General features: G+C 42.3%; 1 protein-coding gene across 6 annotated transcripts in view; it reads left to right on the plus strand.

Moving 5' to 3' along the window:
* Positions 1-27,456, plus strand: part of TENM2 (teneurin transmembrane protein 2) — a 4,009,156-nt gene that overhangs the window by 2,091,949 nt on the left and 1,889,751 nt on the right. For all 6 annotated transcript variants that reach the window (XM_075344552.1, XM_075344547.1, XM_075344548.1 and 3 more), the window contains one exon: positions 20,620-20,815. In XM_075344552.1, coding sequence (XP_075200667.1) covers positions 20,620-20,815 — 196 coding nt within the window. The remainder of the gene's footprint in view (positions 1-20,619; positions 20,816-27,456) is intronic.

Genomic DNA, 27,456 nt, shown 5'->3' on the forward strand with positions numbered 1-27,456 from the left:
ATTAAGCAGGCTCTCCTCACTATAACAATGCCAAACATGTGAATGCTAACTGTGGTTAAGGCATATTGTGATTGTGATGCACAGAAGGATAGGTAGGTATTTGGATTTGGGAGAGCAGATTTTGCTGGATTTCTATTTTGATGGGGGCCATAGCATTCTTCTAGAGCTTTTGTGTTACCAGTAACATGCAAGCCCCTATATTTCAATTAACAGATGATGGACCTGAGTGAGGGACTTGTGTTCTTGTGGGTTGAGTAGAACATTCGACGAACCACTCGAACCCCATTGAAAACAATAGGAGGCAAACACAAACACATAAAAACACATAGAACACACCTTCAAAGGTGTCCAAAAGGTGACAAACAACTCCCAAGACACCACAAACACATGGGAAAGTGAAAAGGACATATACTCATGTGAAAACCAAAGAGCTGGACGAGTAAAAAGAGGAGGAGACACAGATATAGGCATGTCATGCCCTTTTAAAATCATGTAAAACACAGAAAGTGGACTCCAAGCAGAGTATCCCTTTTTCCCCAAAAATTGGGCCACAGACACCACTTAAGTGGCATCACTTGTCCCACAGTTGCAGACTTGACAGGTAGATTTTCATGAAGCACAATCCAAATCCACAAGCCTTTACTCTCCCCAGAATGACACCGGGGTAGGTAGCAAAGTCCTTGCTGAACCATGACTTGTTCATCTTGGCTCATTGTTAAAAACACAGCAAGGGGACTCCAAGCAGAGTCTCCCTTTTTTCCAAAAATTGGGCCACACACACCACTTCAGTGGCAACACTTGTGCCCCATTTGCAAACTGGACGTGTTTATTTGCATCAAGCACATTCAAAAATACACCAGCCTTAACTGTCCCCAGGATGACACCGGGATAGGTAGCAAAGTCCTTGCTAACCATGACTTGTTCATATTGGCTCATTGTTAAAAACACAGCAAGGGGAGTCCAAGCAGAGTCTCACTTTTTTCCAGAAGTTGGGCCACACACACCACTTCAGTGGCCTCAGTTGCCCCCCAGTTGCAAACTTGACAGGTTGATTTGTATGAGGCACATTCCAAAATACTATGTGGGGGATTTTAATTAAAAATCCACAAAAAACCAGCGCTAGATGGGTTTTTATAACTTTTATTAGTAAAGGTGCTCACCACCAAAAAATGCTATCCTTGTTCCAAGACAGAGTATTTAGTAGTATACAATGCACTAGATATTAATAAAACCAAGAAACACATAAAATAATGTAAAATAACGTAAAATAAATTGATTAGCTAGGAGGTAATACAATATTCACAATGATTTAGTTCTAAACAGTCTGGTGTAATGCCCCGGCCGGTGGCATACAACCTATTTAAATAGTATTTTAGACTGGTATAATGAATAAGGTATACTATACCAGCCCCCGACTGACTTGTAAGCTTAAATTGCACGATACAAACTTGCGATGTTATATTCGCCCCCAGGACCTGGGGAAAAAAATCCTCAAAACAGTCTGAGCGTAATCACCCCCGGTTCACAGTGTAATATCAGCAGAGTTTTTCTGCGGTAACTGGACCGGGTTTCTCCGTAGATTTAGGCTGGAGCCACTGTAGATACAGGGGTTAACCTGTCAGACTTCCAAAGCAGACACTTTGGGACCAGTGGCCGTAGTTAGTGCTGGCTCTAGAGGAGATGTAGTGTTACCAGCGTCCCTCTTTAACGGAGCCTCTAGACCACTTCACGACGCCACAAGCAGGCGGTCCCGTATTATCCCAATTGTACTTCCAAAACGAACAGTGCGGAGCCACTGGAGGCACCAATATGTGCTGGCTGCAGACAAGAATAAGGTCAGCGGTAACCTCTCGACCTCTCCAGCGGGCAGTCCGGACGGTGTCCAGTATAGGCTGACTGAATCCACATGAGGGAGAAGTTACTTAGCAGATTATCACCGCACAGGTGAGATAGACAAAGCAGAGTCCTGATCCGACGCGCGTTTCGGGGGCGTGTAACGGCCCCCTTCCTCAAGGATAACTCAGCTGTTGCCTAGAGCACTATTTATACATATATTTAATTAGTTACAATTTACATAAAAGCAAACAATGTTTAAACTCAACCAACGTTTAATGACCACTACGTATATCAATTTGTGAAAGACCGCTCATAATAAACATATAATATAGATTTGTGCAAAGGTTTTTCTAGAAAATCCTATATATAGCCCTACTTGTACCATCGTACACTGGGAAAAAAATATATATTTTTCAACATTTATATTTAAGCATAATGTCCAAAAACATCAAAAAAGATGTAATATAAATTTACTTGCTGTAATATAAAAAGACCCTTGTATTTAAATCAGCCTTGGACAAATAAATCACTAATTTCAATGTATATTACGTACATATATATGTCCATGACAAACACATACATACATAATCACATACCCTTTTTTTTTTTTTTTTTTTTTTTTATTTATATCAGTATCTTTTACTCCTCTACCTATTTATGTGTATAAAAATATAATTTAATTAAAAACAAACAATTCAATATCATTATTGAGTCCATATGGTTTCAAGGTGTTCAATTCAAAAATCCATTGACTTTCTGCTCCTGACATTTTTTTGATGAAATCACCAGCCCTCCAATCCTTTGTTACTTTTTGTACGCCCCATACTTGGGATCCTTTAAAGGACCCTCCATGTTTTAACGCATAGTGTCTGGACAGGGGGTGTTTAGTACATTTATTTTTAACACTTCTAATGTGCTCACCCACCCTTTTCCATAGGGGTCTAATAGTTCTCCCAATGTATTTTTTCTGACAGGGACATTGAATGCAATATACAACTCCCTTTGATTGACATGTAATGAATTCTCTAATAATGACTTCTGACTGCCCCTGTAAAAAAGATTTCCGTGTAATATTTTTTGTATTTTTGCATACTATACAGCTTTTGCATGGAAAATAACCTTTCAGGCCAAATAATCCTCCCTTATTGGGTGCTGTAAAATTGCGTATATTGGGTGCTACTGAATTGCCAATATTGTTTGCCTTCCTATATATAAATTTTGGGTTGATAGGCAAAAAATCCCCTATTATTTTGTCCTCTTTCAAGAGGTTCCAATACTTTTTAATAATGTTTTTAAGAATTCTTACTTGTGCAGTGTATTGGAGGATTATGGGGATATTAAATTCATTGGACTTGGGGGAGATTGGTGCAACTTGTTTACTTTGAAGTAAGGTCTTTCTTTCTATTTGTTTCGTTTGTACATACGCATCCTTCAAAAACTCCCCCCTATATCCTTTTTGTACAAATTTTTTTGTTAATACGCCTGCCTCCAACTCAAAATCTTCCTGTTTACTGCAATTTCTGTTTGCTCTGATATACTGACTTTTTGGGACGTTAAGAAGCCAGCTTGGAAGATGACAACTCGTCAAAGATATATAACTATTTGTGTCAGTAGGCTTGTGATAAGTTTTAGTTAAAATCTGACCATTTTCAATGAAAATGTTTAAATCAAGAAAATTAATCATTGTAGTGCTCAATGTGTGGGTAAACTTAAGATGATATTCATTTGCATTTAAACTTTCCAGAAATTCATGAAGTGACTTATCGTCACCTGACCAAATGAAGAGAACATCATCAATAAATCGACGCCAGAGGACCAGGTTCTCCCGAAGCACGCCACCAGGGTATATGGTATCCTCCTCCCACCTCCCCATATACAGGTTAGCGTAGCTTGGGGCGAACCTGGTCCCCATGGCTGTTCCCCACCTTTGCAAGAAGTATTGGAGCCCATACCGAAAATAATTGTGATTTAATATAAATAAAATACATTCCTCCAAGTAACCAATCTGCGTTTGAGGGAATAGGCCGGACTTAGTTAAAAAGTATTTTGAGGCCTCGCAACCCTTTTGGTGTTCAATGGAGGTATATAAGGAGGTGACATCAATGGACCCCAAAATATAATTTTTCTCCCATTTTACTTCTTGCAAAAGCTGTAACACTTGGGTGCTATCCTTCAGATAAGCAGGTAGTAATGGAACGCATTTCTGAAGATGGATGTCTATGTACCTTGATAGATTAGCTGTCAAGCAACCAATCCCCGAAATAATAGGGCGTCCTGGGGGGTTTAGCATTGTTTTATGAATTTTAGGTACATGATAGAAGACAGCTAGCCTGGGGGTTTGATTCCTAATGTATGATGCTTCATCCTTATTTAATTTCCCCTTGTCGAGACCTCTCCTAATTAAGGAATTGAGTTCCTCTGTATAGATATTTGTAGGGTCAGAGGTTAATACTTCATAGGTTAGCTTATCCCCTAATAGGCGAGCTGATTCTTTTTCATAGTCTCCCATATCCATCACGACTATGCCCCCTCCTTTGTCTGCTGGGCGTATTATTATATTTTCATTTTTTTGCAAATTCTTCATTGCTATTGTTTCCCTCATTGTTAAATTATTCCGGCTCCCACATTTTTTTGAGTTTTTCAACCGTCTGATGTCATTCACTACACATTTTTGAAAAGTGAGAAATTAATCCGAATATTCATTTAGTGGATGAAAATTAGACTGACGTTTGAGGTCAGTAGTTTGATTAGTTATAATGGTCAAGTCCGTAGGATTCATCATATTTTTAACCATAGGGTTTTTCAAAAAATGTTTTTTTAGGGCCAATTTCCTCATGAATTGTTTCACCCCAATGAAGGCTTGAAATCTATTAAAGCCCACAGAGGGTGCAAATTTTAACCCTTTCTGTAATAAGGAAGTCTCATTAGTAGTTAATTGGTGATGACTGAGGTTAAAAATTTTTTGTGGTTGTTGGTTCTCTACTAGTTGACTATTTATTTTCTTTTTGGTGCGTTTCCTTCCCCTACACCCTCTTTTGTGTTTCTTTTTCCTACCCTGAAAAAATCCAGAGTAGTAGTGTTCCATACTGGTTTAGAGCGGCTAGGATTGTTGCTAACATATCTCCTAATATTTCTTTGGGGTCGGGATTGTATGGGTTTTAATCTTGAATTAACAAGCGTATTAGTATTAGTTTCTAGTAAATTAGACCTACCCCCCTGAGATGTGGAGGGTTCATTAATACTGCTCCCAGGGTCTAATAGTACTTCAGACTGGGGGGTATCATTTGGACTTCTGCCACCAATTGCTTGTCCATGCAAGACATTACTCATTTGGGAGGTATTTATTATATTCGGTGTACTGGCAGAATCTAGTAATAGATTTTGGGTTAAATGTTCCATAGAAGTTTCATATACTGAAAATACTTCCTCCTCCTCCCTGGATTCTACATCAGGGGTGCATTCAATTTGATCTAAAACCTCAAAATGGCTAAGTTCCAGTGGATCCCTTCCATCATATTTATTTGATTTATTTAAATGAGTCGGGGCCATAGCAGAATCTCTCCTACCCGATAAAACTGATAAGCCCAAATCTCTCCCATATTTTCTTTCTTTTTTCTCAATAATTTCTTTTTCTTTATTTTGTATCCGTTTTAATATGTTTTTAGACAGATTAGATATTTCGTAGTTATTTTTATGGGGTTTTATTTCATCAAATAATTGGAGAATTCGACTTTTATTTAAGATGAGTTGTTTTTTTCTTTTATCAATAATGAATTGAACTGCCTGTCTGGAAAAATCTTTAAAAAGTTCATCCCATTCTATTAGGGTTTGACGATCCCCTATATCTCCTGATAGGGCTTTACTGACCAATAAGCCTTTAGGTATAATATCGGCTTCCAGATACCTTTCAAGAGTTGCTACTTCCCATAAATCTCTCATCTCTTTTAGGAGTAATTGTTCTAATTCCCTAAGTTTCTTTTTTATGGTAGATATATCTGGGCCATTAACATTATTTGATTGTGGCTTTTCCGCATAGCCGAAAAACCTTTGCACCTTAAAAATTCTATCTTTGCGGTTTTCCCACAAATCCCCCATCTTAGTCTGTGGGGGAGTATATACAACAATGCCCGAACAAGGATAGCACGTACGTGTAGGCTAGCAGCTAACCACAAGGGGTTAATAAGGTATATTCTGAGATTGCCTGCAGGCAGTTGGCAGCGCTTAACCAAAAAACCCTTTTAATTCTTGCAGCTTAGTTCTAATGGTAGAGGAACCCCTTCACTCTGCCAGAAATTAGTAGACTATGTGGGGGATTTTAATTAAAAATCCACAAAAAACCAGCGCTAGATGGGTTTTTATAACTTTTATTAGTAAAGGTGCTCACCACCAAAAAATGCTATCCTTGTTCCAAGACAGAGTATTTAGTAGTATACAATGCACTAGATATTAATAAAACCAAGAAACACATAAAATAATGTAAAATAATGTAAAATAAATTGATTAGCTAGGAGGTAATACAATATTCACAATGATTTAGTTCTAAACAGTCTGGTGTAATGCCCCGGCCGGTGGCATACAACCTATTTAAATAGTATTTTAGACTGGTATAATGAATAAGGTATACTATACCAGCCCCCGACTGACTTGTAAGCTTAAATTGCACGATACAAACTTGCGATGTTATATTCGCCCCCAGGACCTGGGGGAAAAAATCCTCAAAACAGTCTGAGCGTAATCACCCCCGGTTCACAGTGTAATATCAGCAGAGTTTTTCTGCGGTAACTGGACCGGGTTTCTCCGTAGATTTAGGCTGGAGCCGCTGTAGATACAGGGGTTAACCTGTCAGACTTCCAAAGCAGACACTTTGGGACCAGTGGCCGTAGTTAGTGCTGGCTCTAGAGGAGATGTAGTGTTACCAGCGTAACTCTTTAACGGAGCCTCTAGACCACTTCACGATGCCACAAGCAGGCGGTCCCGTATTATCCCAATTGTACTTCCAAAACGAACAGTGCGGAGCCACTGGAGGCACCAATATGTGCTGGCTGCAGACAAGAATAAGGTCAGCGGTAACCTCTCGACCTCTCCAGCGGGCAGTCCGGACGGTGTCCAGTATAGGCTGACTGAATCCACACGAGGGAGAAGTTACTTAGCAGATTATCACCGCACAGGTGAGATAGACAAAGCAGAGTCCTGATCCGACGCGCGTTTCGGGGGCGTGTAACGGCCCCCTTCCTCAAGGATAACTCAGCTGTCGCCTAGAGCACTATTTATACATATATTTAATTAGTTACAATTTACATAAAAGCAAACAATGTTTAAACTCAACCAACGTTTAATGACCACTACGTATATCAATTTGTGAAAGACCGCTCATAATAAACATATAATATAGATTTGTGCAAAGGTTTTTCTAGAAAATCCTATATATAGCCCTACTTGTACCATCGTACACTGGGAAAAAAATATATATTTTTCAACATTTATATTTAAGCATAATGTCCAAAAACATGAAAAAAGATGTTTTGGAAGTACAATTGGGATAATACGGGACCGCCTGCTTGTGGCATCGTGAAGTGGTCTAGAGGCTCCGTTAAAGAGGGACGCTGGTAACACTACATCTCCTCTAGAGCCAGCACTAACTACGGCCACTGGTCCCAAAGTGTCTGCTTTGGAACTCTGACAGGTTAACCCCTGTATCTACAGCGGCTCCAGCCTAAATCTACGGAGAAACCCGGTCCAGTTACCGCAGAAAAACTCTGCTGATATTACACTGTGAACCGGGGGTGATTACGCTCAGACTGTTTTGAGGATTTTTTCCCCCAGGTCCTGGGGGCGAATATAACATCGCAAGTTTGTATCGTGCAATTTAAGTTTACAAGTCAGTCGGGGGCTGGTATAGTATACCTTATTCATTATACCAGTCTAAAATACTATTTAAATAGGTTGTATGCCACCGGCCGGGGCATTACACCAGACTGTTTAGAACTAAATCATTGTGAATATTGTATTACCTCCTAGCTAATCAATTTATTTTACATTATTTTACATTATTTTATGTGTTTCTTGGTTTTATTAATATCTAGTGCATTGTATACTACTAAATACTCTGTCTTGGAACAAGGATAGCATTTTTTGGTGGTGAGCACCTTTACTAATAAAAGTTATAAAAACCCATCTAGCGCTGGTTTTTTGTGGATTTTTAATTAAAATCCCCCACATAGTCTACTAATTTCTGGCAGAGTGAAGGGGTTCCTCTACCATTAGAACTAAGCTGCAAGAATTAAAAGGGTTTTTTGGTTAAGCGCTGCCAACTGCCTGCAGGCAATCTCAGAATATACCTTATTAACCCCTTGTGGTTAGCTGCTAGCCTACACGTACGTGCTAGCCTTGTTCGGGCATTGTTGTATATACTCCCCCACAGACTAAGATGGGGGATTTGTGGGAAAACCGCAAAGATAGAATTTTTAAGGTGCAAAGGTTTTTCGGCTATGCGGAAAAGCCACAATCAAATAATGTTAATGGCCCAGATATATCTACCATAAAAAAGAAACTTAGGGAATTAGAACAATTACTCCTAAAAGAGATGAGAGATTTATGGGAAGTAGCAACTCTTGAAAGGTATCTGGAAGCCGATATTATACCTAAAGGCTTATTGGTCAGTAAAGCCCTATCAGGAGATATAGGGGATCGTCAAACCCTAATAGAATGGGATGAACTTTTTAAAGATTTTTCCAGACAGGCAGTTCAATTCATTATTGATAAAAGAAAAAAACAACTCATCTTAAATAAAAGTCGAATTCTCCAATTATTTGATGAAATAAAACCCCATAAAAATAACTACGAAATATCTAATCTGTCTAAAAACATATTAAAACGGATACAAAATAAAGAAAAAGAAATTATTGAGAAAAAAGAAAGAAAATATGGGAGAGATTTGGGCTTATCAGTTTTATCGGGTAGGAGAGATTCGGCTATGGCCCCGACTCATTTAAATAAATCAAATAAATATGATGGAAGGGATCCACTGGAACTTAGCCATTTTGAGGTTTTAGATCAAATTGAATGCACCCCTGATGTAGAATCCAGGGAGGAGGAGGAAGTATTTTCAGTATATGAAACTTCTATGGAACATTTAACCCAAAATCTATTACTAGATTCTGCCAGTACACCGAATATAATAAATACCTCCCAAATGAGTAATGTCTTGCATGGACAAGCAATTGGTGGCAGAAGTCCAAATGATACCCCCCAGTCTGAAGTACTATTAGACCCTGGGAGCAGTATTAATGAACCCTCCACATCTCAGGGGGGGAGGTCTAATTTACTAGAAACTAATACTAATACGCTTGTTAATTCAAGATTAAAACCCATACAATCCCGACCCCAAAGAAATATTAGGAGATATGTTAGCAACAATCCTAGCCGCTCTAAACCAGTATGGAACACTACTACTCTGGATTTTTTCAGGGTAGGAAAAAGAAACACAAAAGAGGGTGTAGGGGAAGGAAACGCACCAAAAAGAAAATAAATAGTCAACTAGTAGAGAACCAACAACCACAAAAAATTTTTAACCTCAGTCATCACCAATTAACTACTAATGAGACTTCCTTATTACAGAAAGGGTTAAAATTTGCACCCTCTGTGGGCTTTAATAGATTTCAAGCCTTCATTGGGGTGAAACAATTCATGAGGAAATTGGCCCTAAAAAAACATTTTTTGAAAAACCCTATGGTTAAAAATATGATGAATCCTACGGACTTGACCATTATAACTAATCAAACTACTGACCTCAAACGTCAGTCTAATTTTCATCCACTAAATGAATATTCGGATTCATTTCTCACTTTTCAAAAATGTGTAGTGAATGACATCAGACGGTTGAAAAACTCAAAAAAATGTGGTAGCCGGAATAATTTAACAATGAGGGAAACAATAGCAATGAAGAATTTGCAAAAAAATGAAAATATAATAATACGCCCAGCAGACAAAGGAGGGGGCATAGTCGTGACGGATATGGGAGACTATGAAAAAGAATCAGCTCGCCTATTAGGGGATAAGCTAACCTATGAAGTATTAACCTCTGACCCTACAAATATCTATACAGAGGAACTCAATTCCTTAATTAGGAGAGGTCTCGACAAGGGGATATTAAATAAGGATGAAGCATCATACATTAGGAATCAAACCCCCAGGCTAGCTGTCTTCTATCATGTACCTAAAATTCATAAAACAATGCTAAACCCCCCAGGACGCCCTATTATTTCGGGGATTTGTTGTTTGACAGCTAATCTATCAAGGTACATAGACATCCATCTTCAGAAATGCGTTCCATTACTACCTGCTTATCTGAAGGATAGCACCCAAGTGTTACAGCTTTTGCAAGAAGTAAAATGGGAGAAAAATTATATTTTGGGGTCCATTGATGTCACCTCCTTATATACCTCCATTGAACACCAAAAGGGTTGCGAGGCCTCAAAATACTTTTTAACTAAGTCCGGCCTACTCCCTCAAACGCAGATTGGTTACTTGGAGGAATGTATTTTATTTATATTAAATCACAATTATTTTCGGTATGGGCTCCAATACTTCTTCCAAAGGTGGGGAACAGCCATGGGGACCAGGTTCGCCCCAAGCTACGCTAACCTGTATATGGGGAGGTGGGAGGAGGATACCATATACCCTGGTGGCGTGCTTCGGGAGAACCTGGTCCTCTGGCGTCGATTTATTGATGATGTTCTCTTCATTTGGTCAGGTGACGATAAGTCACTTCATGAATTTCTGGCAAGTTTAAATGCAAATGAATATCATCTTAAGTTTACCCACACATTGAGCACTACAATGATTAATTTTCTTGATTTAAACATTTTCATTGAAAATGGTCAGATTTTAACTAAAACTTATCACAAGCCTACTGACACAAATAGTTATATATCTTTGACGAGTTGTCATCTTCCAAGCTGGCTTCTTAACGTCCCAAAAAGTCAGTATATCAGAGCATACAGAAATTGCAGTAAACAGGAAGATTTTGAGTTGGAGGCAGGCGTATTAACAAAAAAATTTGTACAAAAAGGATATAGGGGGGAGTTTTTGAAGGATGCGTATGTACAAACGAAACAAATAGAAAGAAAGACCTTACTTCAAAGTAAACAAGTTGCACCAATCTCCCCCAAGTCCAATGAATTTAATATCCCCATAATCCTCCAATACACTGCACAAGTAAGAATTCTTAAAAACATTATTAAAAAGTATTGGAACCTCTTGAAAGAGGACAAAATAATAGGGGATTTTTTTGCCTATCAACCCAAAATTTATATATAGGAAGGCAAACAATATTGGCAATTCAGTAGCACCCACTATACGCAATTTTACAGCACCCAATAAGGGAGGATTATTTGGCCTGAAAGGTTATTTTCCATGCAAAAGCTGTATAGTATGCAAAAATACAAAAAATATTACACGGAAATCTTTTTTACAGGGGCAGTCAGAAGTCATTATTAGAGAATTCATTACATGTCAATCAAAGGGAGTTGTATATTGCATTCAATGTCCCTGTCAGAAAAAATACATTGGGAGAACTATTAGACCCCTATGGAAAAGGGTGGGTGAGCACATTAGAAGTGTTAAAAATAAATGTACTAAACACCCCCTGTCCAGACACTATGCGTTAAAACATGGAGGGTCCTTTAAAGGATCCCAAGTATGGGGCGTACAAAAAGTAACAAAGGATTGGAGGGGTGGTGATTTCATCAAAAAAATTTCACGAGCAGAAAGTCAATGGATTTTTGAATTGAACACCTTGAAACCATATGGACTCAATAATGATATTGAATTGTTTGCTTTTAATTAAATTATATTTTTATACACATAAATAGGTAGAGGAGTAAAAGATACTGATATAAATAAAAAAAAAAAAAAAAAAGAAAAAAAAAAAGGGTATGTGATTATGTATGTATGTGTTTGTCATGGACATATATATGTACGTAATATACATTGAAATTAGTGATTTATTTGTCCAAGGCTGATTTAAATACAAGGGTCTTTTTATATTACAGCAAGTAAATTTATATTACATCTTTTTTGATGTTTTTGGACATTATGCTTAAATATAAATGTTGAAAAATATATATTTTTTTCCCAGCGTACGATGGTACAAGTAGGGCTATATATAGGATTTTCTAGAAAAACCTTTGCACAAATCTATATTATATGTTTATTATGAGCGGTCTTTCACAAATTGATATACGTAGTGGTCATTAAACGTTGGTTGAGTTTAAACATTGTTTGCTTTTATGTAAATTGTAACTAATTAAATATATGTATAAATAGTGCTCTAGGCAACAGCTGAGTTATCCTTGAGGAAGGGGGCCGTTACACGCCCCCGAAACGCGCGTCGGATCAGGACTCTGCTTTGTCTATCTCACCTGTGCGGTGATAATCTGCTAAGTAACTTCTCCCTCGTGTGGATTCAGTCAGCCTATACTGGACACCGTCCGGACTGCCCGCTGGAGAGGTCGAGAGGTTACCGCTGACCTTATTCTTGTCTGCAGCCAGCACATATTGGTGCCTCCAGTGGCTCCGCACTGTTCGTTTTGGAAGTACAATTGGGATAATACGGGACCGCCTGCTTGTGGCATCGTGAAGTGGTCTAGAGGCTCCGTTAAAGAGGGACGCTGGTAACACTACATCTCCTCTAGAGCCAGCACTAACTACGGCCACTGGTCCCAAAGTGTCTGCTTTGGAAGTCTGACAGGTTAACCCCTGTATCTACAGCGGCTCCAGTCTAAATCTACGGAGAAACCCGGTCCAGTTACCGCAGAAAAACTCTGCTGATATTACACTGTGAACCGGGGGTGATTACGCTCAGACTGTTTTGAGGATTTTTTCCCCCAGGTCCTGGGGGCGAATATAACATTGCAAGTTTGTATCGTGCAATTTAAGCTTACAAGTCAGTCGGGGGCTGGTATAGTATACCTTATTCATTATACCAGTCTAAAATACTATTTAAATAGGTTGTATGCCACCGGCCGGGGCATTACACCAGACTGTTTAGAACTAAATCATTGTGAATATTGTATTACCTCCTAGCTAATCAATTTATTTTACATTATTTTATGTGTTTCTTGGTTTTATTAATATCTAGTGCATTGTATACTACTAAATACTCTGTCCTGGAACAAGGATAGCATTTTTTGGTGGTGAGCACCTTTACTAATAAAAGTTATAAAAACCCATCTAGCGCTGGTTTTTTGTGGATTTTTAATTAAAATCCCCCACATAGTCTACTAATTTCTGGCAGAGTGAAGGGGTTCCTCTACCATTAGAACTAAGCTGCAAGAATTAAAAGGGTTTTTTGGTTAAGCGCTGCCAACTGCCTGCAGGCAATCTCAGAACATTCCAAAATACGCCAGCCTTTACTCTCCCCAGGATGACACAGGGGTAGTAAAGTCCATGCAGATCCATGACTTGTTCATCTTGATGAATGTTAGTCTGTCCACATTGTCACTGGACAGACGCGTGCGCTTATCTGTCAGCACACACCCAGCAGCAATGAAGACACGTTCCAAGACAACGCTGGCTGTTGGACATGAAAGAGATCTCCGAGGTGTAAGTGGCAAGCTCAGGCCATTTTTTCAAGATTTGAAGCCCAAAATGAGCAAGGCTCCAGTTGCAAAGTCATGGCATCGATGTTCATTTTCAGATACTCCTGTATCATCCTCGCCAGCCGTTGACTATGTGTCAGACTTCTTGTCTCTTGTGGCCTTGCATTGGATTGTCTAAAAAAATTATGAAACGATTCCATAAAATTGCTGTTACCAGCACCAGATACGGTGTTGCTGGTACGGTTTGACTGATAATGGCGAGACAGTCCCATGCTTGTCAAGTTACAACTGGGAGATTCACTCCGTGCACCACTGGTATTTGGTGGAAAAGCCGAGCTAAGATTGAGTAACAGCTTTTGTTGATACTCCTGCATACGTGCGTCCCTTTCTATGGCAGGAATTATTTCGCCAAATTTGGACTTGTACCGGGGATCTAATAGTGTGGCAACCCAGTAGTCATCATTACTTCTAATTCGGACAATCCAAGGGTCATGTTGTAGGTAGTGCAGCAAGAAGGCGCTCATGTGTCTTGCGAATCCATGCGGACCAAGTCCTTGCTGTGTTTGTGGCGGCGAGGTGATAACCGTGCTTCCTTCCTCTGACATCTTCTCCAAACCTCGTTTAACCGAAATTTGACCAAGGTCTCCCTCATCTGCTGAGCCTTCCATGCCCATTGACAGTTCGGACTCCATTTCTTCCTGGTCTCCTGCACCTTCCTCAACATTTTCGCTGCTACCATGCGCCTTTGTTAATCCCTCTCCCCCACCGTCTCATGCCTGCCGCATTGGTGATGCTGAACATCTGGACCTTGTAGATCTTGGTATCCCTTGTGCATATGAATCCTCCTGTACTTCTTCCCCTTCCTCTTGTCCCACCCCCTGACTCCAAATAGTGTTTAGAGTGTGCTCTAGCATGTAAATGACTGGAATTGTCATGCTGATTATGGCATTGTTAGCGCTAAACATATTCGTCGTCATGTTGAAACTGTGCAGAAGGGTGCATAGGTCCTTGATCTGAGACCACTCCATGAGGGTGATCTGCCCCACCTCTGCATCTCGTTAGCCCAGGCTATACGTCATAACGTATTTCACCAGGGCTCTACGGTGCTGCCATGTCATTGCCTCATGTGGAGAGTCGAATTCCAGCGTGTCGACACATTACATTTCAGGTGATGAACTGCCTGGCCGAAAGACTTCTGGAGCGATGTAAATTGGTCAGCTGTGCTGGTTGAATGGCGCAAGTGAGCAGAGAGTTACCGTGCCCTGTGCAGAAGCCCATCTAGGCTGTGATAGTGGGTTAAAATTTGCTGGACAACAAGGTTCAACACGTGAGCCATACAAAGCACGTGTGTCACCTTGCCCCGGCGTAGGGCCGCACCCAGGTTTGCAGCATTGTCGCACACGGCCTTCCCTGGCTGCAGGTTGAGTGGAGATAACCATTTACTAAACTCGCTCTCCAGAGCTGACCACAACTCATCCGCTGTGTGACTCTTATTTCCAAGACATTTCAAGGTAAAGACCGCCTGATGCCGTTGAGCTCTGCTGCCAGCATAGTAAGGAGGTGTGCGGGATTCCTTGTGCGCAGCTAAAATGCGGGTGACCTGACCAGGCAGGCTTGGGGCGGAGGTGTAGGACCCAGACAAGGTTAAGGAGGCAGAAGCAGTGGAGGAACTTCCACATACAGAGGATTGACGCACAAGTCATGGGGATGGCAAGACTTGTACAGCAGACCCTTCTCCATCTCGCACCATAGTTACCCAGTGCCCATTCAGCGACATGTAACGCTCCTGTCCATGCTTACTGGTCCAAGTATCAGTGGTGAAATGCACCCTGTCACACACAGAGTTTCTCAAGGAAGCAGTGATGTTGTGTGCGACATGCTGGTGTAGCGCAGGCACACCTTTCTTGGAGAAGTAGTGGCAACTGGGCATCTGGTACTGGGGGACTGCGACAGACATGAGGTCTTGAAAATCCTCTGTGTCCACCAGGTGGAAAGGCAGCATTTCTGTAGCCAACAGCTTGCAGAGGGTGAAAGTCAACCTCTTAGCTTTGTCATGGCTCAGAGGAAATGGCCTTTTAATTGTCCACATCTGAGGGACCGAGATCTGGCTGCTGTGCGGAGACGGTGTGGAGTAGGGTGTCCCTGGAAAATTGCTGGTCTGTGAGGAAAGTGCAGGCGGAGACATGATATTGCATTCATTTAAAGTTGGTGCTCTCGATGTCTGAGAGAGCTCTACAACAGCAACTGTTCCCCTCCCCCCAAAAAAAAACAACTGACGATGACCTGCCAAGGAAACTGCCAGTTGTGGTTAAAGAGGTGGAAGGTCTGCGTAGAAAAACATATGTGACAGCTGTCCCCACAGTCATAGAGGATGAAGAGCGCACGGATGCAGTTGAAGGAGCAGACGGTGGTTGGCCCACTCCACTAAGACGCATTGTAGCACAGTGAGCTTCCTTTCATTCATTGGGACTTATGCTTGTTATTCATGTGACGGTTCATGGACGAAGTAGTCAAACTAGTGAGTTTTTGGCCTCTACTTACAGATTGGCGACCAAGCCTACAGATCACATGAGTTATGTGATCCTTTGCGATGTCAAAAAAGGGCCAGGCAATGCAACTATTAGAGCCCATGCGACCTGCAGAGCCACCCCGACTTGTGCTCAGAGGCAGAGTTGTGGCTAATGATGCAGTTGTTGACGTGCTGTCAGTACTCCGTCTTTGTCCAGGAAGGCGCAAGCTAACCTCATTGTCAGTCTTATCCTTTTCCACCGCCTCTGCTGACCTTGTTGAGTGCCTGACTGTGGGTTGACAGTAAGTGGGATCCTGAACTTCATCATCAACCTTTGTGTTTGCACTCCCCTCGCCCTCAGACCTAACTTCTTCCTGCCCTGACTGAATAGTTAAGTTGTCATTCCAATCAGGTATCATCGTCATCAGTATGTTCCTCATTGTCTCCACCAAGAGGTGTTACAGTTTGTGAATGAGGATCTACATTATGCTCAGAAACTTGGTCATCAAAACTTCTGGGCATCACTGCAGACAATTTCCTGGTCTGTACTCACTGTAACTTGGGAGCAGGCCTCTGATTCCCAGCCTATAGTGTGACTGAACAGCTCTGCAGACTCACCCATCTCTGTTACACCATACTCTGCAGGGTGGGTGGAGACTTGAGAGCTGGGAGAAAGCAAGTGTACTTGGGGTGACAACTCAGAGGACTGTTGTTTTTTGGATGTTGAAGTTGAGGTGGAGGAGAGGCCACTTGTTGGAGCACTTGCGATCCATTCAAGCATGTTCTTTTTTTGTGCATCATCTACCTTTGTTATAGTAGTTCTGTTCCGTAAAAAAGGGAGCACATCTGATTGTCCACGGACAGTAGTAAACATCTTACTTTTGCTTGAAGATGGCCTTTCTTCAGAAGATGTTACTGTAGCTTTACCACCTCCCCCACGGACACAAACTTTTTTCCCTTTCCAACACGCCTGTTCCCCTTTCAACCAGCATCTGTCCTTTTGCCACTCATTTTGTTTGTGACCAGATTGGACACTTAAAATGTTGTAGCAAAAATGGAGAGGTGGTGTACAATGCAGAGGTGGTCTAGCTTTATTGACAGCTGAAGAACCAACACTGACTATCCCTGACAATGCAACGATGGCCCTAAAACTGGCAGCACTGTTTGCTATAAAAATTGCGTAGCAAAAATGGGAAGCTGTGTCCAATGCAGAGATGGTGTACCTTGTGTGGCACCAGAGGAACATTAAGTTAGTTTCCCAGACACTTTTAGTAGGCCACTAAGTGTCAGCACTGTTTGCTATAAAAAAAGCGTAGCAAAAATGGGCAGGTGTGTAGAATGCAGAGGTGCTGTAAGTTGCGTGGCACCAGAGGAACACTAAGTTAGTATCCCAGACACTTTTAATATGCCACTAAGTTCCAGCACTGTTTGCTATAAAAAATGCGTAGCAAAAATGGGCAGGTGTGTAGAATGCAGAGGTGCTGTAGGTTGCGTGGCACCAGAGGAACACTAAGATTAGTATCCCAGACACTTTTAGTATGCCACTAAGTGTCAGCACTGTTTGCTATAAAAAATGCGTAGCAAAAGTGGGCAGGTGTGTAGAATGCAGAGTTGCTGTAGGTAGTATGACAGCAAAGGAAGCCTCAGTTTCTATCCCTGCCAATGTAAAAATGCAGCAAGCAATTGCCTGAGCTGATGTAGCCAGATGCTGTTATCTAAAGCCCAGCACAGCGTTGGCACGGACATGCCTAGCAACCTCTCCTTGCCTCCAGAACCAGCCTTGTACATCTACCATCAGGTATTGTAATCATAATTTGCCCCCATTATGTGTTGGCTCTCCCTGTCTGCGCAGCTCCCCAGGCTTGGACAATTAATATGCATATTTATGCTGGGATATATATAGTTAGACCGGTTCTTGCCTGTGGACCTGTGTAGCGGCCGAGTTAACCCCTCACTGCAACTGTGGTGGGTCCCAGAGGGGAACTATATTACTATATTCTGCTTACAAGCAGATATTGCATTACTGCTTTATTGCTCCCCCTTTTCGACTGCCACTTTGTTGCAATCCCACACTATTTAATGGTCTTATGGATATGGTGGCATATTGAATTCCAAACCCCATATACTTGGTTGGTTCTGTGCGGCAAGTATTTGCTCCTACATAAACCACTTTTCCACTTCCTACAGAATTGTTAGACCTATTTCAAATGACGTAATTTTTGTAATAACTAATGCTATCCGGTTTTAATTAATAAAATGTATTTTTCTAAACATGATCATTGCCTTATCTCCTTTTCTTCTCCGGTTGTACATGCCTAGCAACAATGCCTATGAACGGCTGTAATGCAGCCCTGAAAAGGGCTGAAATTGCAAGTAGTCCCTAATCCCTAAAGCGCTGTGTAGATAGCACTGTCTGTCTATAGCACACACAGCAGCAGCGGGAGCAGGAGCAGTGACTGTCACCCACCCGCAGCAGAGAGATAATGGCGGCGACGGGGAAAATGGCCGGATCTTATAGGGCAAGGACATGTGACATACACAGCCTATGACACATGCCCTTGCTTGTCAGGCAAAAATCCGCTTTGCTGTGTGTGTGTCTATGATTTGCTGACAGCCTGGCCCACCCCACTGTATGCGCGGTTAGAAAAAAAAATGGCGATCGGCATTCTTTCAGCACTCAGTAGCAGCACTGATCTAAACCCCATCCCCCTGCACACTATACGCTGAATTTTGATAATATCATGATTCACACTGACTCCCACTATTACAGTGAGAAGCCAGCTAGTAACTAGCTACGCTTTTTGTTGTTCGAACCATTCTCGAACGTAACTTGACCTACCGAACTTTTACCAAATAGTTCGAGTTCGTCGAACGACTCGAACACCCCCCAAAATTACTCGAACATGAAATTGGTGAACCTCGAACATCTCTCATCTCTAGTTATTAAGTTAATGTTCATGGCAAAGAGTGGCTTTGCAATATTTTGCAATTCAACTGATCAACTGAAGCAGCAAACTTTGTGAAATGCATAATTTGTGTCTGACTCAAAACTATTTATCACACTGTAATAGCAATACCCAAAGTACACATCAAATAGCTAGCAATCAACCCACAAATGTTAATACAAAAGTCAAATTACAACACAAGCCAGACGATATATCTATAGCTTATGTAAAATAACAATTTGTTTTGGAAGATAGATATCTGTAGTTATCACTGACAGGCATCAGGACAGGATCTTGAATCCATTATATCACTATCAGATTTTTGTAGGTTAAACCAAGTGACTTGCAAGGTGATCACACTGATATGTGTCACACAGGCAGGATTCCAAAACTGGAATGGAAAAACAGTTCATGCCAAATCCAAAAATAGCAAAAGAACAAACACTTTAACAAATGAACAGAATCCAAACAACCTTGTTACTCAGGCAAGATCTGGCCGTTTTGAGCAGGATAACATAGTGATGTTAATTAGCTGCCTTAGTGCTCATGGTAATCTACACTTGCTACCGACACAGGATTTCTATATTTTTTGTTATCAACTGACACAAGCTTGTCTTTTTAGTCTACAGTAGGTCATGTGCATGTGCGCTATGGGGATGTAGGCGCCATTGGGGCAAGTAGAAGGACAGGTGTATGCAGTGAACTGTAGTAGTAGACATCTTCTACATTTTTCTGCCCTAAAAGATAGAAATTAAGTGGGATCCCTTAGAATCTATTGTTGTTGTTGATCCCAATGTATTAAAATTACATAAAAAATATAGATCTGACAGAGATTGAACAGAGCAAAAACAGAAGTTGTACTGTTCTCCTTCTATACATGACCATTACTAAAGTTTATGATGTTATATTGCCATAGACAAAGAAGATTTTGTATATTGATTGAAAAAAAAAAAAACTTTTTCATGTTTTCATGTTTAATAATCAGAATGTTGGCCAAATTAATCATTGCTTTTGCGGCTGTTTTTTTTTTTTGTCTTGTTTTGTGTTTTGCGTCTTTTATTGTTTGTTTTTATGTTTCATCATTCTGCACTTTTCCTAAAGTCATTTTATATATGCTCACCTGTGTTTTTTTTCGTTTTCCACTTAATTATCACAGTTTTAACAATTCGAGACGGTTTAAACTGATTAATCAACTGTAACTATTTAAAAAGTCGAAAAATTTGGTGTTATTCCACTCCAGTCCCCTCTGGTGTGTTTTTAAGTAAGCCAGCATTTGGTACAATTTTTGTGCCACTTTATGAAATTTGCAACTTTTTGCATTAAAAGTCACAAAAAACAGTTCAAGACAAAAAAAAGACCCCTTTTGACTACACCACATTTAGGAACCGTGTGCACCATTTTGAAGAATTTTGTGCAAGAAAATGGCAACTAATACTAAAAGACAAAAAAGAAAGTGACTTAAAAAACCCTGGAAACAATATATTGGGGTTCCAATGGTCAAATATCTTGCACTCCTGAAAATTGTATCTTTCATATTGCAACAGTCAATGAAATCTTTAAAGTACTGACATATTGTTATGATCACATGTATCACAGTTTGAAACCACATCAGCCTCAAATCTGAACATTGTGAAGAAGTTAGACTAATGAGGTATTATTAGCATAGTTTACAGCCCGTACTAACCCTTATTAACATCTCAATTAAGCTCTAGTATTATTCCATTTACAGTATGACTTCATGGAGCGTTTGGATGGCAAAGAGAAGTGGAGTGTGATTGAAGCCCCAAGAGAGCGTCGCAGCATTCAGACATTGGTGCAAAATGAGGCTGTGTTTGTCCAGTACTTGGATGTTGGAATTTGGCACTTAGCCTTTTATAATGATGGGAAGGACAAGGAAATTGTATCATTCAATACAGTTGTGCTAGGTAAGCATCTTCCTTTGTTATACATGCTGTATTTGTAATATAGTTTGTTATAAGACTACAGTTTCATACTAACCTGTGTTAGTGCTTACTGCAGATGCTTTCCCCCTAAAAGAAACAATACCACTCTTGTCTAGGCTCCTCCTGGTATTGCAGTTAATCACCATTAATGTAAAAGAGTCTAAGATTTTTACAGTAGGCACAGCTAATGGAAAAATGCTAGTGCTTTTTTTTCTGTGAAAAATATTTTCCTTTTTTACAATCCTATTCACCTCACTAAATCCACATTGAAGTTGCAATTTAGAATATATTTTCACACTCTACATTGAAAGGAATAAAATCAGCAGTGAAAACTCTTAACATAAACCAACACATTGGAAATTTTAAAATCTATTATTTGCTCAGATATTATCTACATGACTACTTCTGAATCTGATATCTACTTAAGATTAGTGATGAGCGAGTATGCTTGTTACTACTCGGTACTCGCACGAGTATCACTGTACTCGGGCTACTCGGCGGGGACCGAGTAATCTCACGATACTCGTGCTGTACTCGTGGTCTTCATTTCTGCATGTTGGCGCTCTTTTGAGAGCCAGCCCTCATGCAGGGATTGGCTGGCAGACCACTGCAATGCCACAGCCCTGTTAGTTGTGGAATTGCAGTGATTGGCCGGCCCGCACAGCGTCACCGAGCCTTTATACCGGCCGGCGCGCTGTGCTCTGCTCACAGCCATCCAGACAGTCAGTGCAGGGAGAGTGTCGCTGCTTCAGGGAAAGGTTTGCGGCCCTTTATAGCTATTTCCGTAGCAGGGCTGCAAACAGTGTGACCAAAAGTCCTTCTCAGGACTATTCTAGTTGTATACAGGCAGGCAGGGTATAGCCAGGTCGGAGTACAGTAGCAGAGTCCTTCTCAGGACTATTGTTGCTGTATACAGGCAGGGTATAGCCAGGTCGGAATACAGGCTAGTGACCAGAAGAGTCCTTGTCAGGACTATTGTAGCAGTATACAGGCAGGCAGGCAGGCAGGCAGGGTATATAGCCATTCCTAGTGGTGACCGTATACCAGCCTTCATCATATCTGGGGCTGGTGTACACAGTCTAAAACAGTCCAGATAGTGTCAGACTTCTCATTAATTGTCGCTCCTAAAAACCTGTTAGGTTCTTAGTGCGTCCGTGCTTGCATTTAAAAACCGCACATGTGTGCCTGTCGGTGGCAGCGTACAGGTGCACTTGTGTGCGTTTTTACCAAACTATTATATAACGCACAAGTGTAGTGTATAATACACGTCAGTCAGCAGTGGCTGATAGTGTCAGAGTTCTCATTAATTTTTGCTCCTAAAACCTGTTAGGTTCTTAGTGCGTCCGTGCTTGCATTTAAAAACCGCACGTGTGTGCCTGTCGGTGGCAGCATACAGGTGCACTTGTGTGCGTTTTTACCAAACTATTATATAACGCACAAGTGTAGTGTATAATACACGTCAGTCAGCAGTGGCTGATAGTGTCAGAGTTCTCATTCATTTTTGCTCCTAAAACCTGTTAGGTTCTTAGTGCGTCCGTGCTTGCATTTAAAAACCGCACGTGTGTGCCTGTCGGTGGCAGCGTACAGGTGCACTTGTGTGCGTTTTTACCAAACTATTATATAACGCACAAGTGTAGTGTATAATACACGTCAGTCAGCAGTGGCTGATAGTGTCAGAGTTCTCATTAATTTTTGCTCCTAAAACCTGTTAGGTTCTTAGTGCGTCCGTGCTTGCATTTAAAAACCGCACGTGTGTGCCTGTCGGTGGCAGCGTACAGGTGCACGATTTGCACAAACTTGGATATAACGCCCAAGTCTAGTGAATACACGTCAGCACAGCATTGCAAAATGCGCAAGGGCGTTGGCAAGGAACAAGGAAGTGGACGTGATGGTGGTGCAGGCAGAGGCCGAGGTCGTGGGCAAGCTCTAATTTCGCCACAACAAAGGGCCACATCTAGTCGCTCGCACGTCCTGTCACAAATTCTTGGGGACCGCAGCAGTACACCGCTCTTGAACCAAGACCAGTGTCAACAGGTTGTTAGTTGGATAGCGGATAATGCTTCCAGTCAGATTGGCACCACCACAAACACTCTGTCTTCCACACGGTCAAGTGTCAGTAGCCGTGATACTGCACCGCACATTTCAGAACCTGATCCTCCTTCCTACCACAAGGCTGAGTACACGTCCTCGGTCATTAATGATCCCACACTTGGACACTCGGAAGAGCTGTTCACGTTTCCATTTGCACATTCTGGCCTCTCGCCAGCTAATGTTGAAGTGGGTCATGAGGAGATCGTATGTACAGATGGCCAAATATTTGAGCAGCCACGTTCTCACGAAGTTGGCAACGTGTCTCAACAAGGGGTGGACGATGATGAGACACAATTGTCAGGAAGTCAGGAGGAGGAGCAGGGTGCGGAAGAGGAAGACGACGTGGTGGATGATCCAGTAACTGACCCAACCTGGCAGGAAGTTATGCAGAGCGAGGACAGCAGTGCACAGGGGGAGGGAGGCGTAGCATCCCAACAGGCAGTAAGAAGCAGGGTGGTGGCTCCAGGCAGAAGTCAGGCAACCGTTCCCCGGAACAACAACATGACACAAGGTGCCTGTACAAATGTTAGGTCTTCCCGAGTCTGGCAGTTTTTTAAGTTGGCTCCAGATGATTCTAAAAAGGCCATTTGCAACACCTGCCGTGCCAGCATCAGCAGGGGTACCAAAACTAGCAGCCTGACCACCACCAGCATGATCAGGCACATGTCAGCCAAGCACCCGACTTTGTGGGAAGTACAACAGAGTCGAGGAGCAGTGCTTGCTGATGTCACTGCTACGTCTTCGCTGGTTGTGCATGCGAGCCAATCCCCTGTCCATGCTGCCTGCGAACAAGCCTCCTCCGGTCCTGCACCTGCAGTTGCCTACGCAGAAATAACACCATCATCAAGCACGTCCTTGTCCCAGCGCAGTGTTCAGTTATCCATTCAGCAAACCTTTGAACGCAGGCGCAAATACACTGCCAACACCCCACATGCCACAGTTCTAAATGCTAACATTTCGCGACTGCTTGCGCTGGAAATGTTGCCTTTTAGGCTGGTGGAGACAGAAACATTCCGCGACCTGATGGCGGCAGCTGTCCCACGTTATATATATATATAAATCACTGCACTCTCAATCATTTGAAAAAAGTATCAACAGATTCGTTTTTGTGCAAAAATTAATACTTTTATTGGTACAAAATTTTTTTATATAAATTCGATAAATTAATAGATAGACTAAGTGGAAATGGGACGTTTCGGCCTAGTAAAGGGCCTTCTTCACGCCAATATACACTAGAAGAATATGAAACAATTCATACACACGCTTGATACCCTCCCCCACCCTTTTATACATATATCTCTGTAGGACTTACTCTCTAGGACTCCTAATGCAAGAGTTAATGAATTGAAGTGGTGCTCCTCCTCAAGTATCCCCTGCAAAAACTTCTTTTTCTGCACGTACAGAACCTGAACTAACCACCTCACAGATACTGAGGTATGGTATACCATTCATACAGACCATCATGTTGCCTGCCCCATGTTATTTCCTTTTTCTTTTTTTCTTTTTTCTTTTTTCTTTTTTCCTTTTTCCTTTCTGTCTTTCTTCGTCTCTCCTTTTCTTTCTTCATTTGCTTGTTCCTTTTCCTCATGTGACAAACTACCAGTATGTACTTTATTACTGCTCTTTCAATTTTTCAACGCTGACATGATAGCATCCTTTTATTTCTACGTATGTTTAACTACTTTATTGTATCCCCATGTTAATCTTGTATTATAATGTATATATTGATTATTGTTTGTTTGTTTCATATTCTTCTAGTGTATATTGGCGTGAAGAAGGCCCTTTACTAGGCCGAAACGTCCCATTTCCACTTAGTCTATCTATTAATTTCTCGAATTTATATAAAAAAATTTTGTACCAATAAAAGTATTAATTTTTGCACAAAAACGAATCTGTTGATACTTTTTTCAAATGATTGAGAGTGCAGTGATTTATATATATATATTGTAACTCGGACCTCGGTCCTCTCACTAGCACCTCAACCCCCTTCCCCTTATCAGGGCAGAGTGCACACCATTTTTCCATGCTGTCCCACGTTACTCGGTCCCCAGCCGCCACTATTTCTCCCGGTGTGCCGTCCCCGCGTTGCATAACCACGTGTCACAAAACATCACACGTGCCCTGAACAACGCTGTTTCACCCAAAGTCCACCTAACCACAGACACGTGGACAAGTGCTTGTGGGCAAGGCCGCTACATCTCGTTGACGGCACACTGGGTTAATATTGTGGAAGCTGGGACCCAGTCTGAGCGAGGGACGGAACACGTCCTTCCCACACCAAGGTTTGCAGGCCCTACCTCAGTCAGTGTTTCACCCACACTCTACAGCTCCGGAATGTCATGCTCTTCAGCCTCCTCCTCCTCTTGCGCATCCTCATCCACTGTACCCTCCACACCAGTCCCAAGCTGGAAGCACTGCAGCACTGCCTCGGCGAAGCGGCAACAGGCTGTGCTGAAGCTAATCTGCATAGGTGACAAACCCCACAATGCAGAAGAGGTGTGGACAGCTCTGAAACAGCAGGCAGATCACTGGCTCACACCTCTGAACCTAAAGCCAGGAAAGGTCGTGTGTGACAATGGCCGGAACCTGGTGGCGGCTTTGAGGCGAGGCCAGCTGACACATGTTCCATGCGTGGCCCATGTGCTCAACCTCGTGGTTCAGCGGTTTCTAAAGTTATACCCAGAGCTGTCTGATCTGCTGGTAAAAGTTCACCGCCTGTCTGCACATTTTCGAAAGTCACCTACTGATTCAGCCGGCCTTGCCGGCTTTCAGCGCCGTTTGCATCTTCTGGCTCACAGACTGGTGTGTGATGTCCCCACGCGTTGGAATTCAACTCTGCACATGTTGGTCAGGATATGTGAGCAGAAGAGGGCAGTTGTTGAGTACCTGCATCACCTAAGCCGTCGGGAAATGGGTCAAACTCCACACATAACACCTGAGGAGTGGAGATGGATGTCCGACCTATGTACCATCCTCCAAAACTTTGAGGACTCCACCAAGATGGTGAGTGGTGATGACGCCATTATTAGCGTCACCATACCACTACTCTGCCTTCTAAAACGGTCTCTGCTCAAAAACAAACATGATGCATTGCAGGCGGAGCGCGATGAGTTGCAGCAAGAAACAGTAGTGGGTGTGGGTGATAACACACAGCCCAGCCTCGTCTCATCACAACGTGCAGTGGAGGACTATGACGAGGAGGAGGATGAAGACATGGAGCAAATCTCCGGCCAAATTGAGGATATGACATGCACACCAGTCATATCCTCGGTTCAGCGTGGCTGGCCAGAGGACAGGGTAGATGAGGAGGAGGAGGAGGAGGAGGACAGCATGTTCAAGCATGTTCAGTCATCGTGTTGGTCAGGCTACTGAAGTCCTGGCTGTTAAGAGTCTGGCGCACATGGCTGACTTTATGGTAAGCTGCCTGTCTCGTGACCCTCGCGTTAAGAACATCTTGGCCGACAATCATTACTGGTTGGTAACACTGTTAGACCCACGCTACAAGGAGAACTTTATGTCTCTTATTCCCGAGGCGGAGAGGTCAACCAAAATGCAGCAGTTCCGGAAGGCCATAGTCACGGAAGTAGGCAAAGCATTCCCCTCACAAAACGCTAGCGGCATAGGTCAGGAATCAGTGGACAACCAAGGCGTACAGCCGAGAGAGGCACAAGTCCAATCCGCCAGAGGTAGGGGAACAGTCTTTAAGATGTGGGACAGTTTTCTCAGCCCCTCACGTACCACAGCCCCTGAGGTGCGGGGTAGTGCCACAAGAAATCCTAAGTTTGCCCAGATGCTCAAGGAGTACCTTGCAGATCGAACAACTGTACTCCGACATTCCTCTGTGCCTTACAATTATTGGGTATCCAAGGTGGACACGTGGCATGAATTGGCTCTCTACGCCTTGGAAGTCCTGGCCTGCCCTGCCACTAGCGTTTTGTTAGAGCGTGTTTTTAGTGCCGCAGGTGGAATCATTACAGATAAACGCACCCGCCTGTCAACTGAAAATGCTGATAGGCTGACTCTGATCAAGATGAACAAGGGTTGGATTGGGCCAGACTTCACCACACCACCAGCAAATGAGAGCGGAATTTAAAGTTTGTAACGGGAATTTGCCATGTACCTCCAGTAACCCATGGGTACACACTTCTGGACTTTGGATAATCGCTGGACTGCTCCTCCTTCTCCTCATGCGCCACCATGATGACCGTTACAAGAGTTAGGCCTTTGTTTCAGGTATACCCCCAGTGGTAAATTTTTTCGCCCATTCTTTGCAGAATGGACATTACAACGACAGGAGACCCGCTCCTTTGCAATGGGAACAATGTTTTGAGGCCCTCATGCACGTCTCTATCCAGGGACAACGTGGAGCTTCCCAATTTTTGGCTGCCCTGCCTAAGGGCTATACTACAATAGACCCACTTCCTTCCAATGGGCACTTCAGGTTTACAGGCCCTCATGCACGTCTCTATCCAGGGACAACGTGGAGCCTCCCAATTTTTGGCTGCCCTGCCTAAGGGCTATACTACAATAGA

The sequence above is a fragment of the Anomaloglossus baeobatrachus genome, chromosome 4, assembly GCF_048569485.1.
Source record: "Anomaloglossus baeobatrachus isolate aAnoBae1 chromosome 4, aAnoBae1.hap1, whole genome shotgun sequence".
Lineage (NCBI taxonomy): Eukaryota > Metazoa > Chordata > Amphibia > Anura > Aromobatidae > Anomaloglossus > Anomaloglossus baeobatrachus.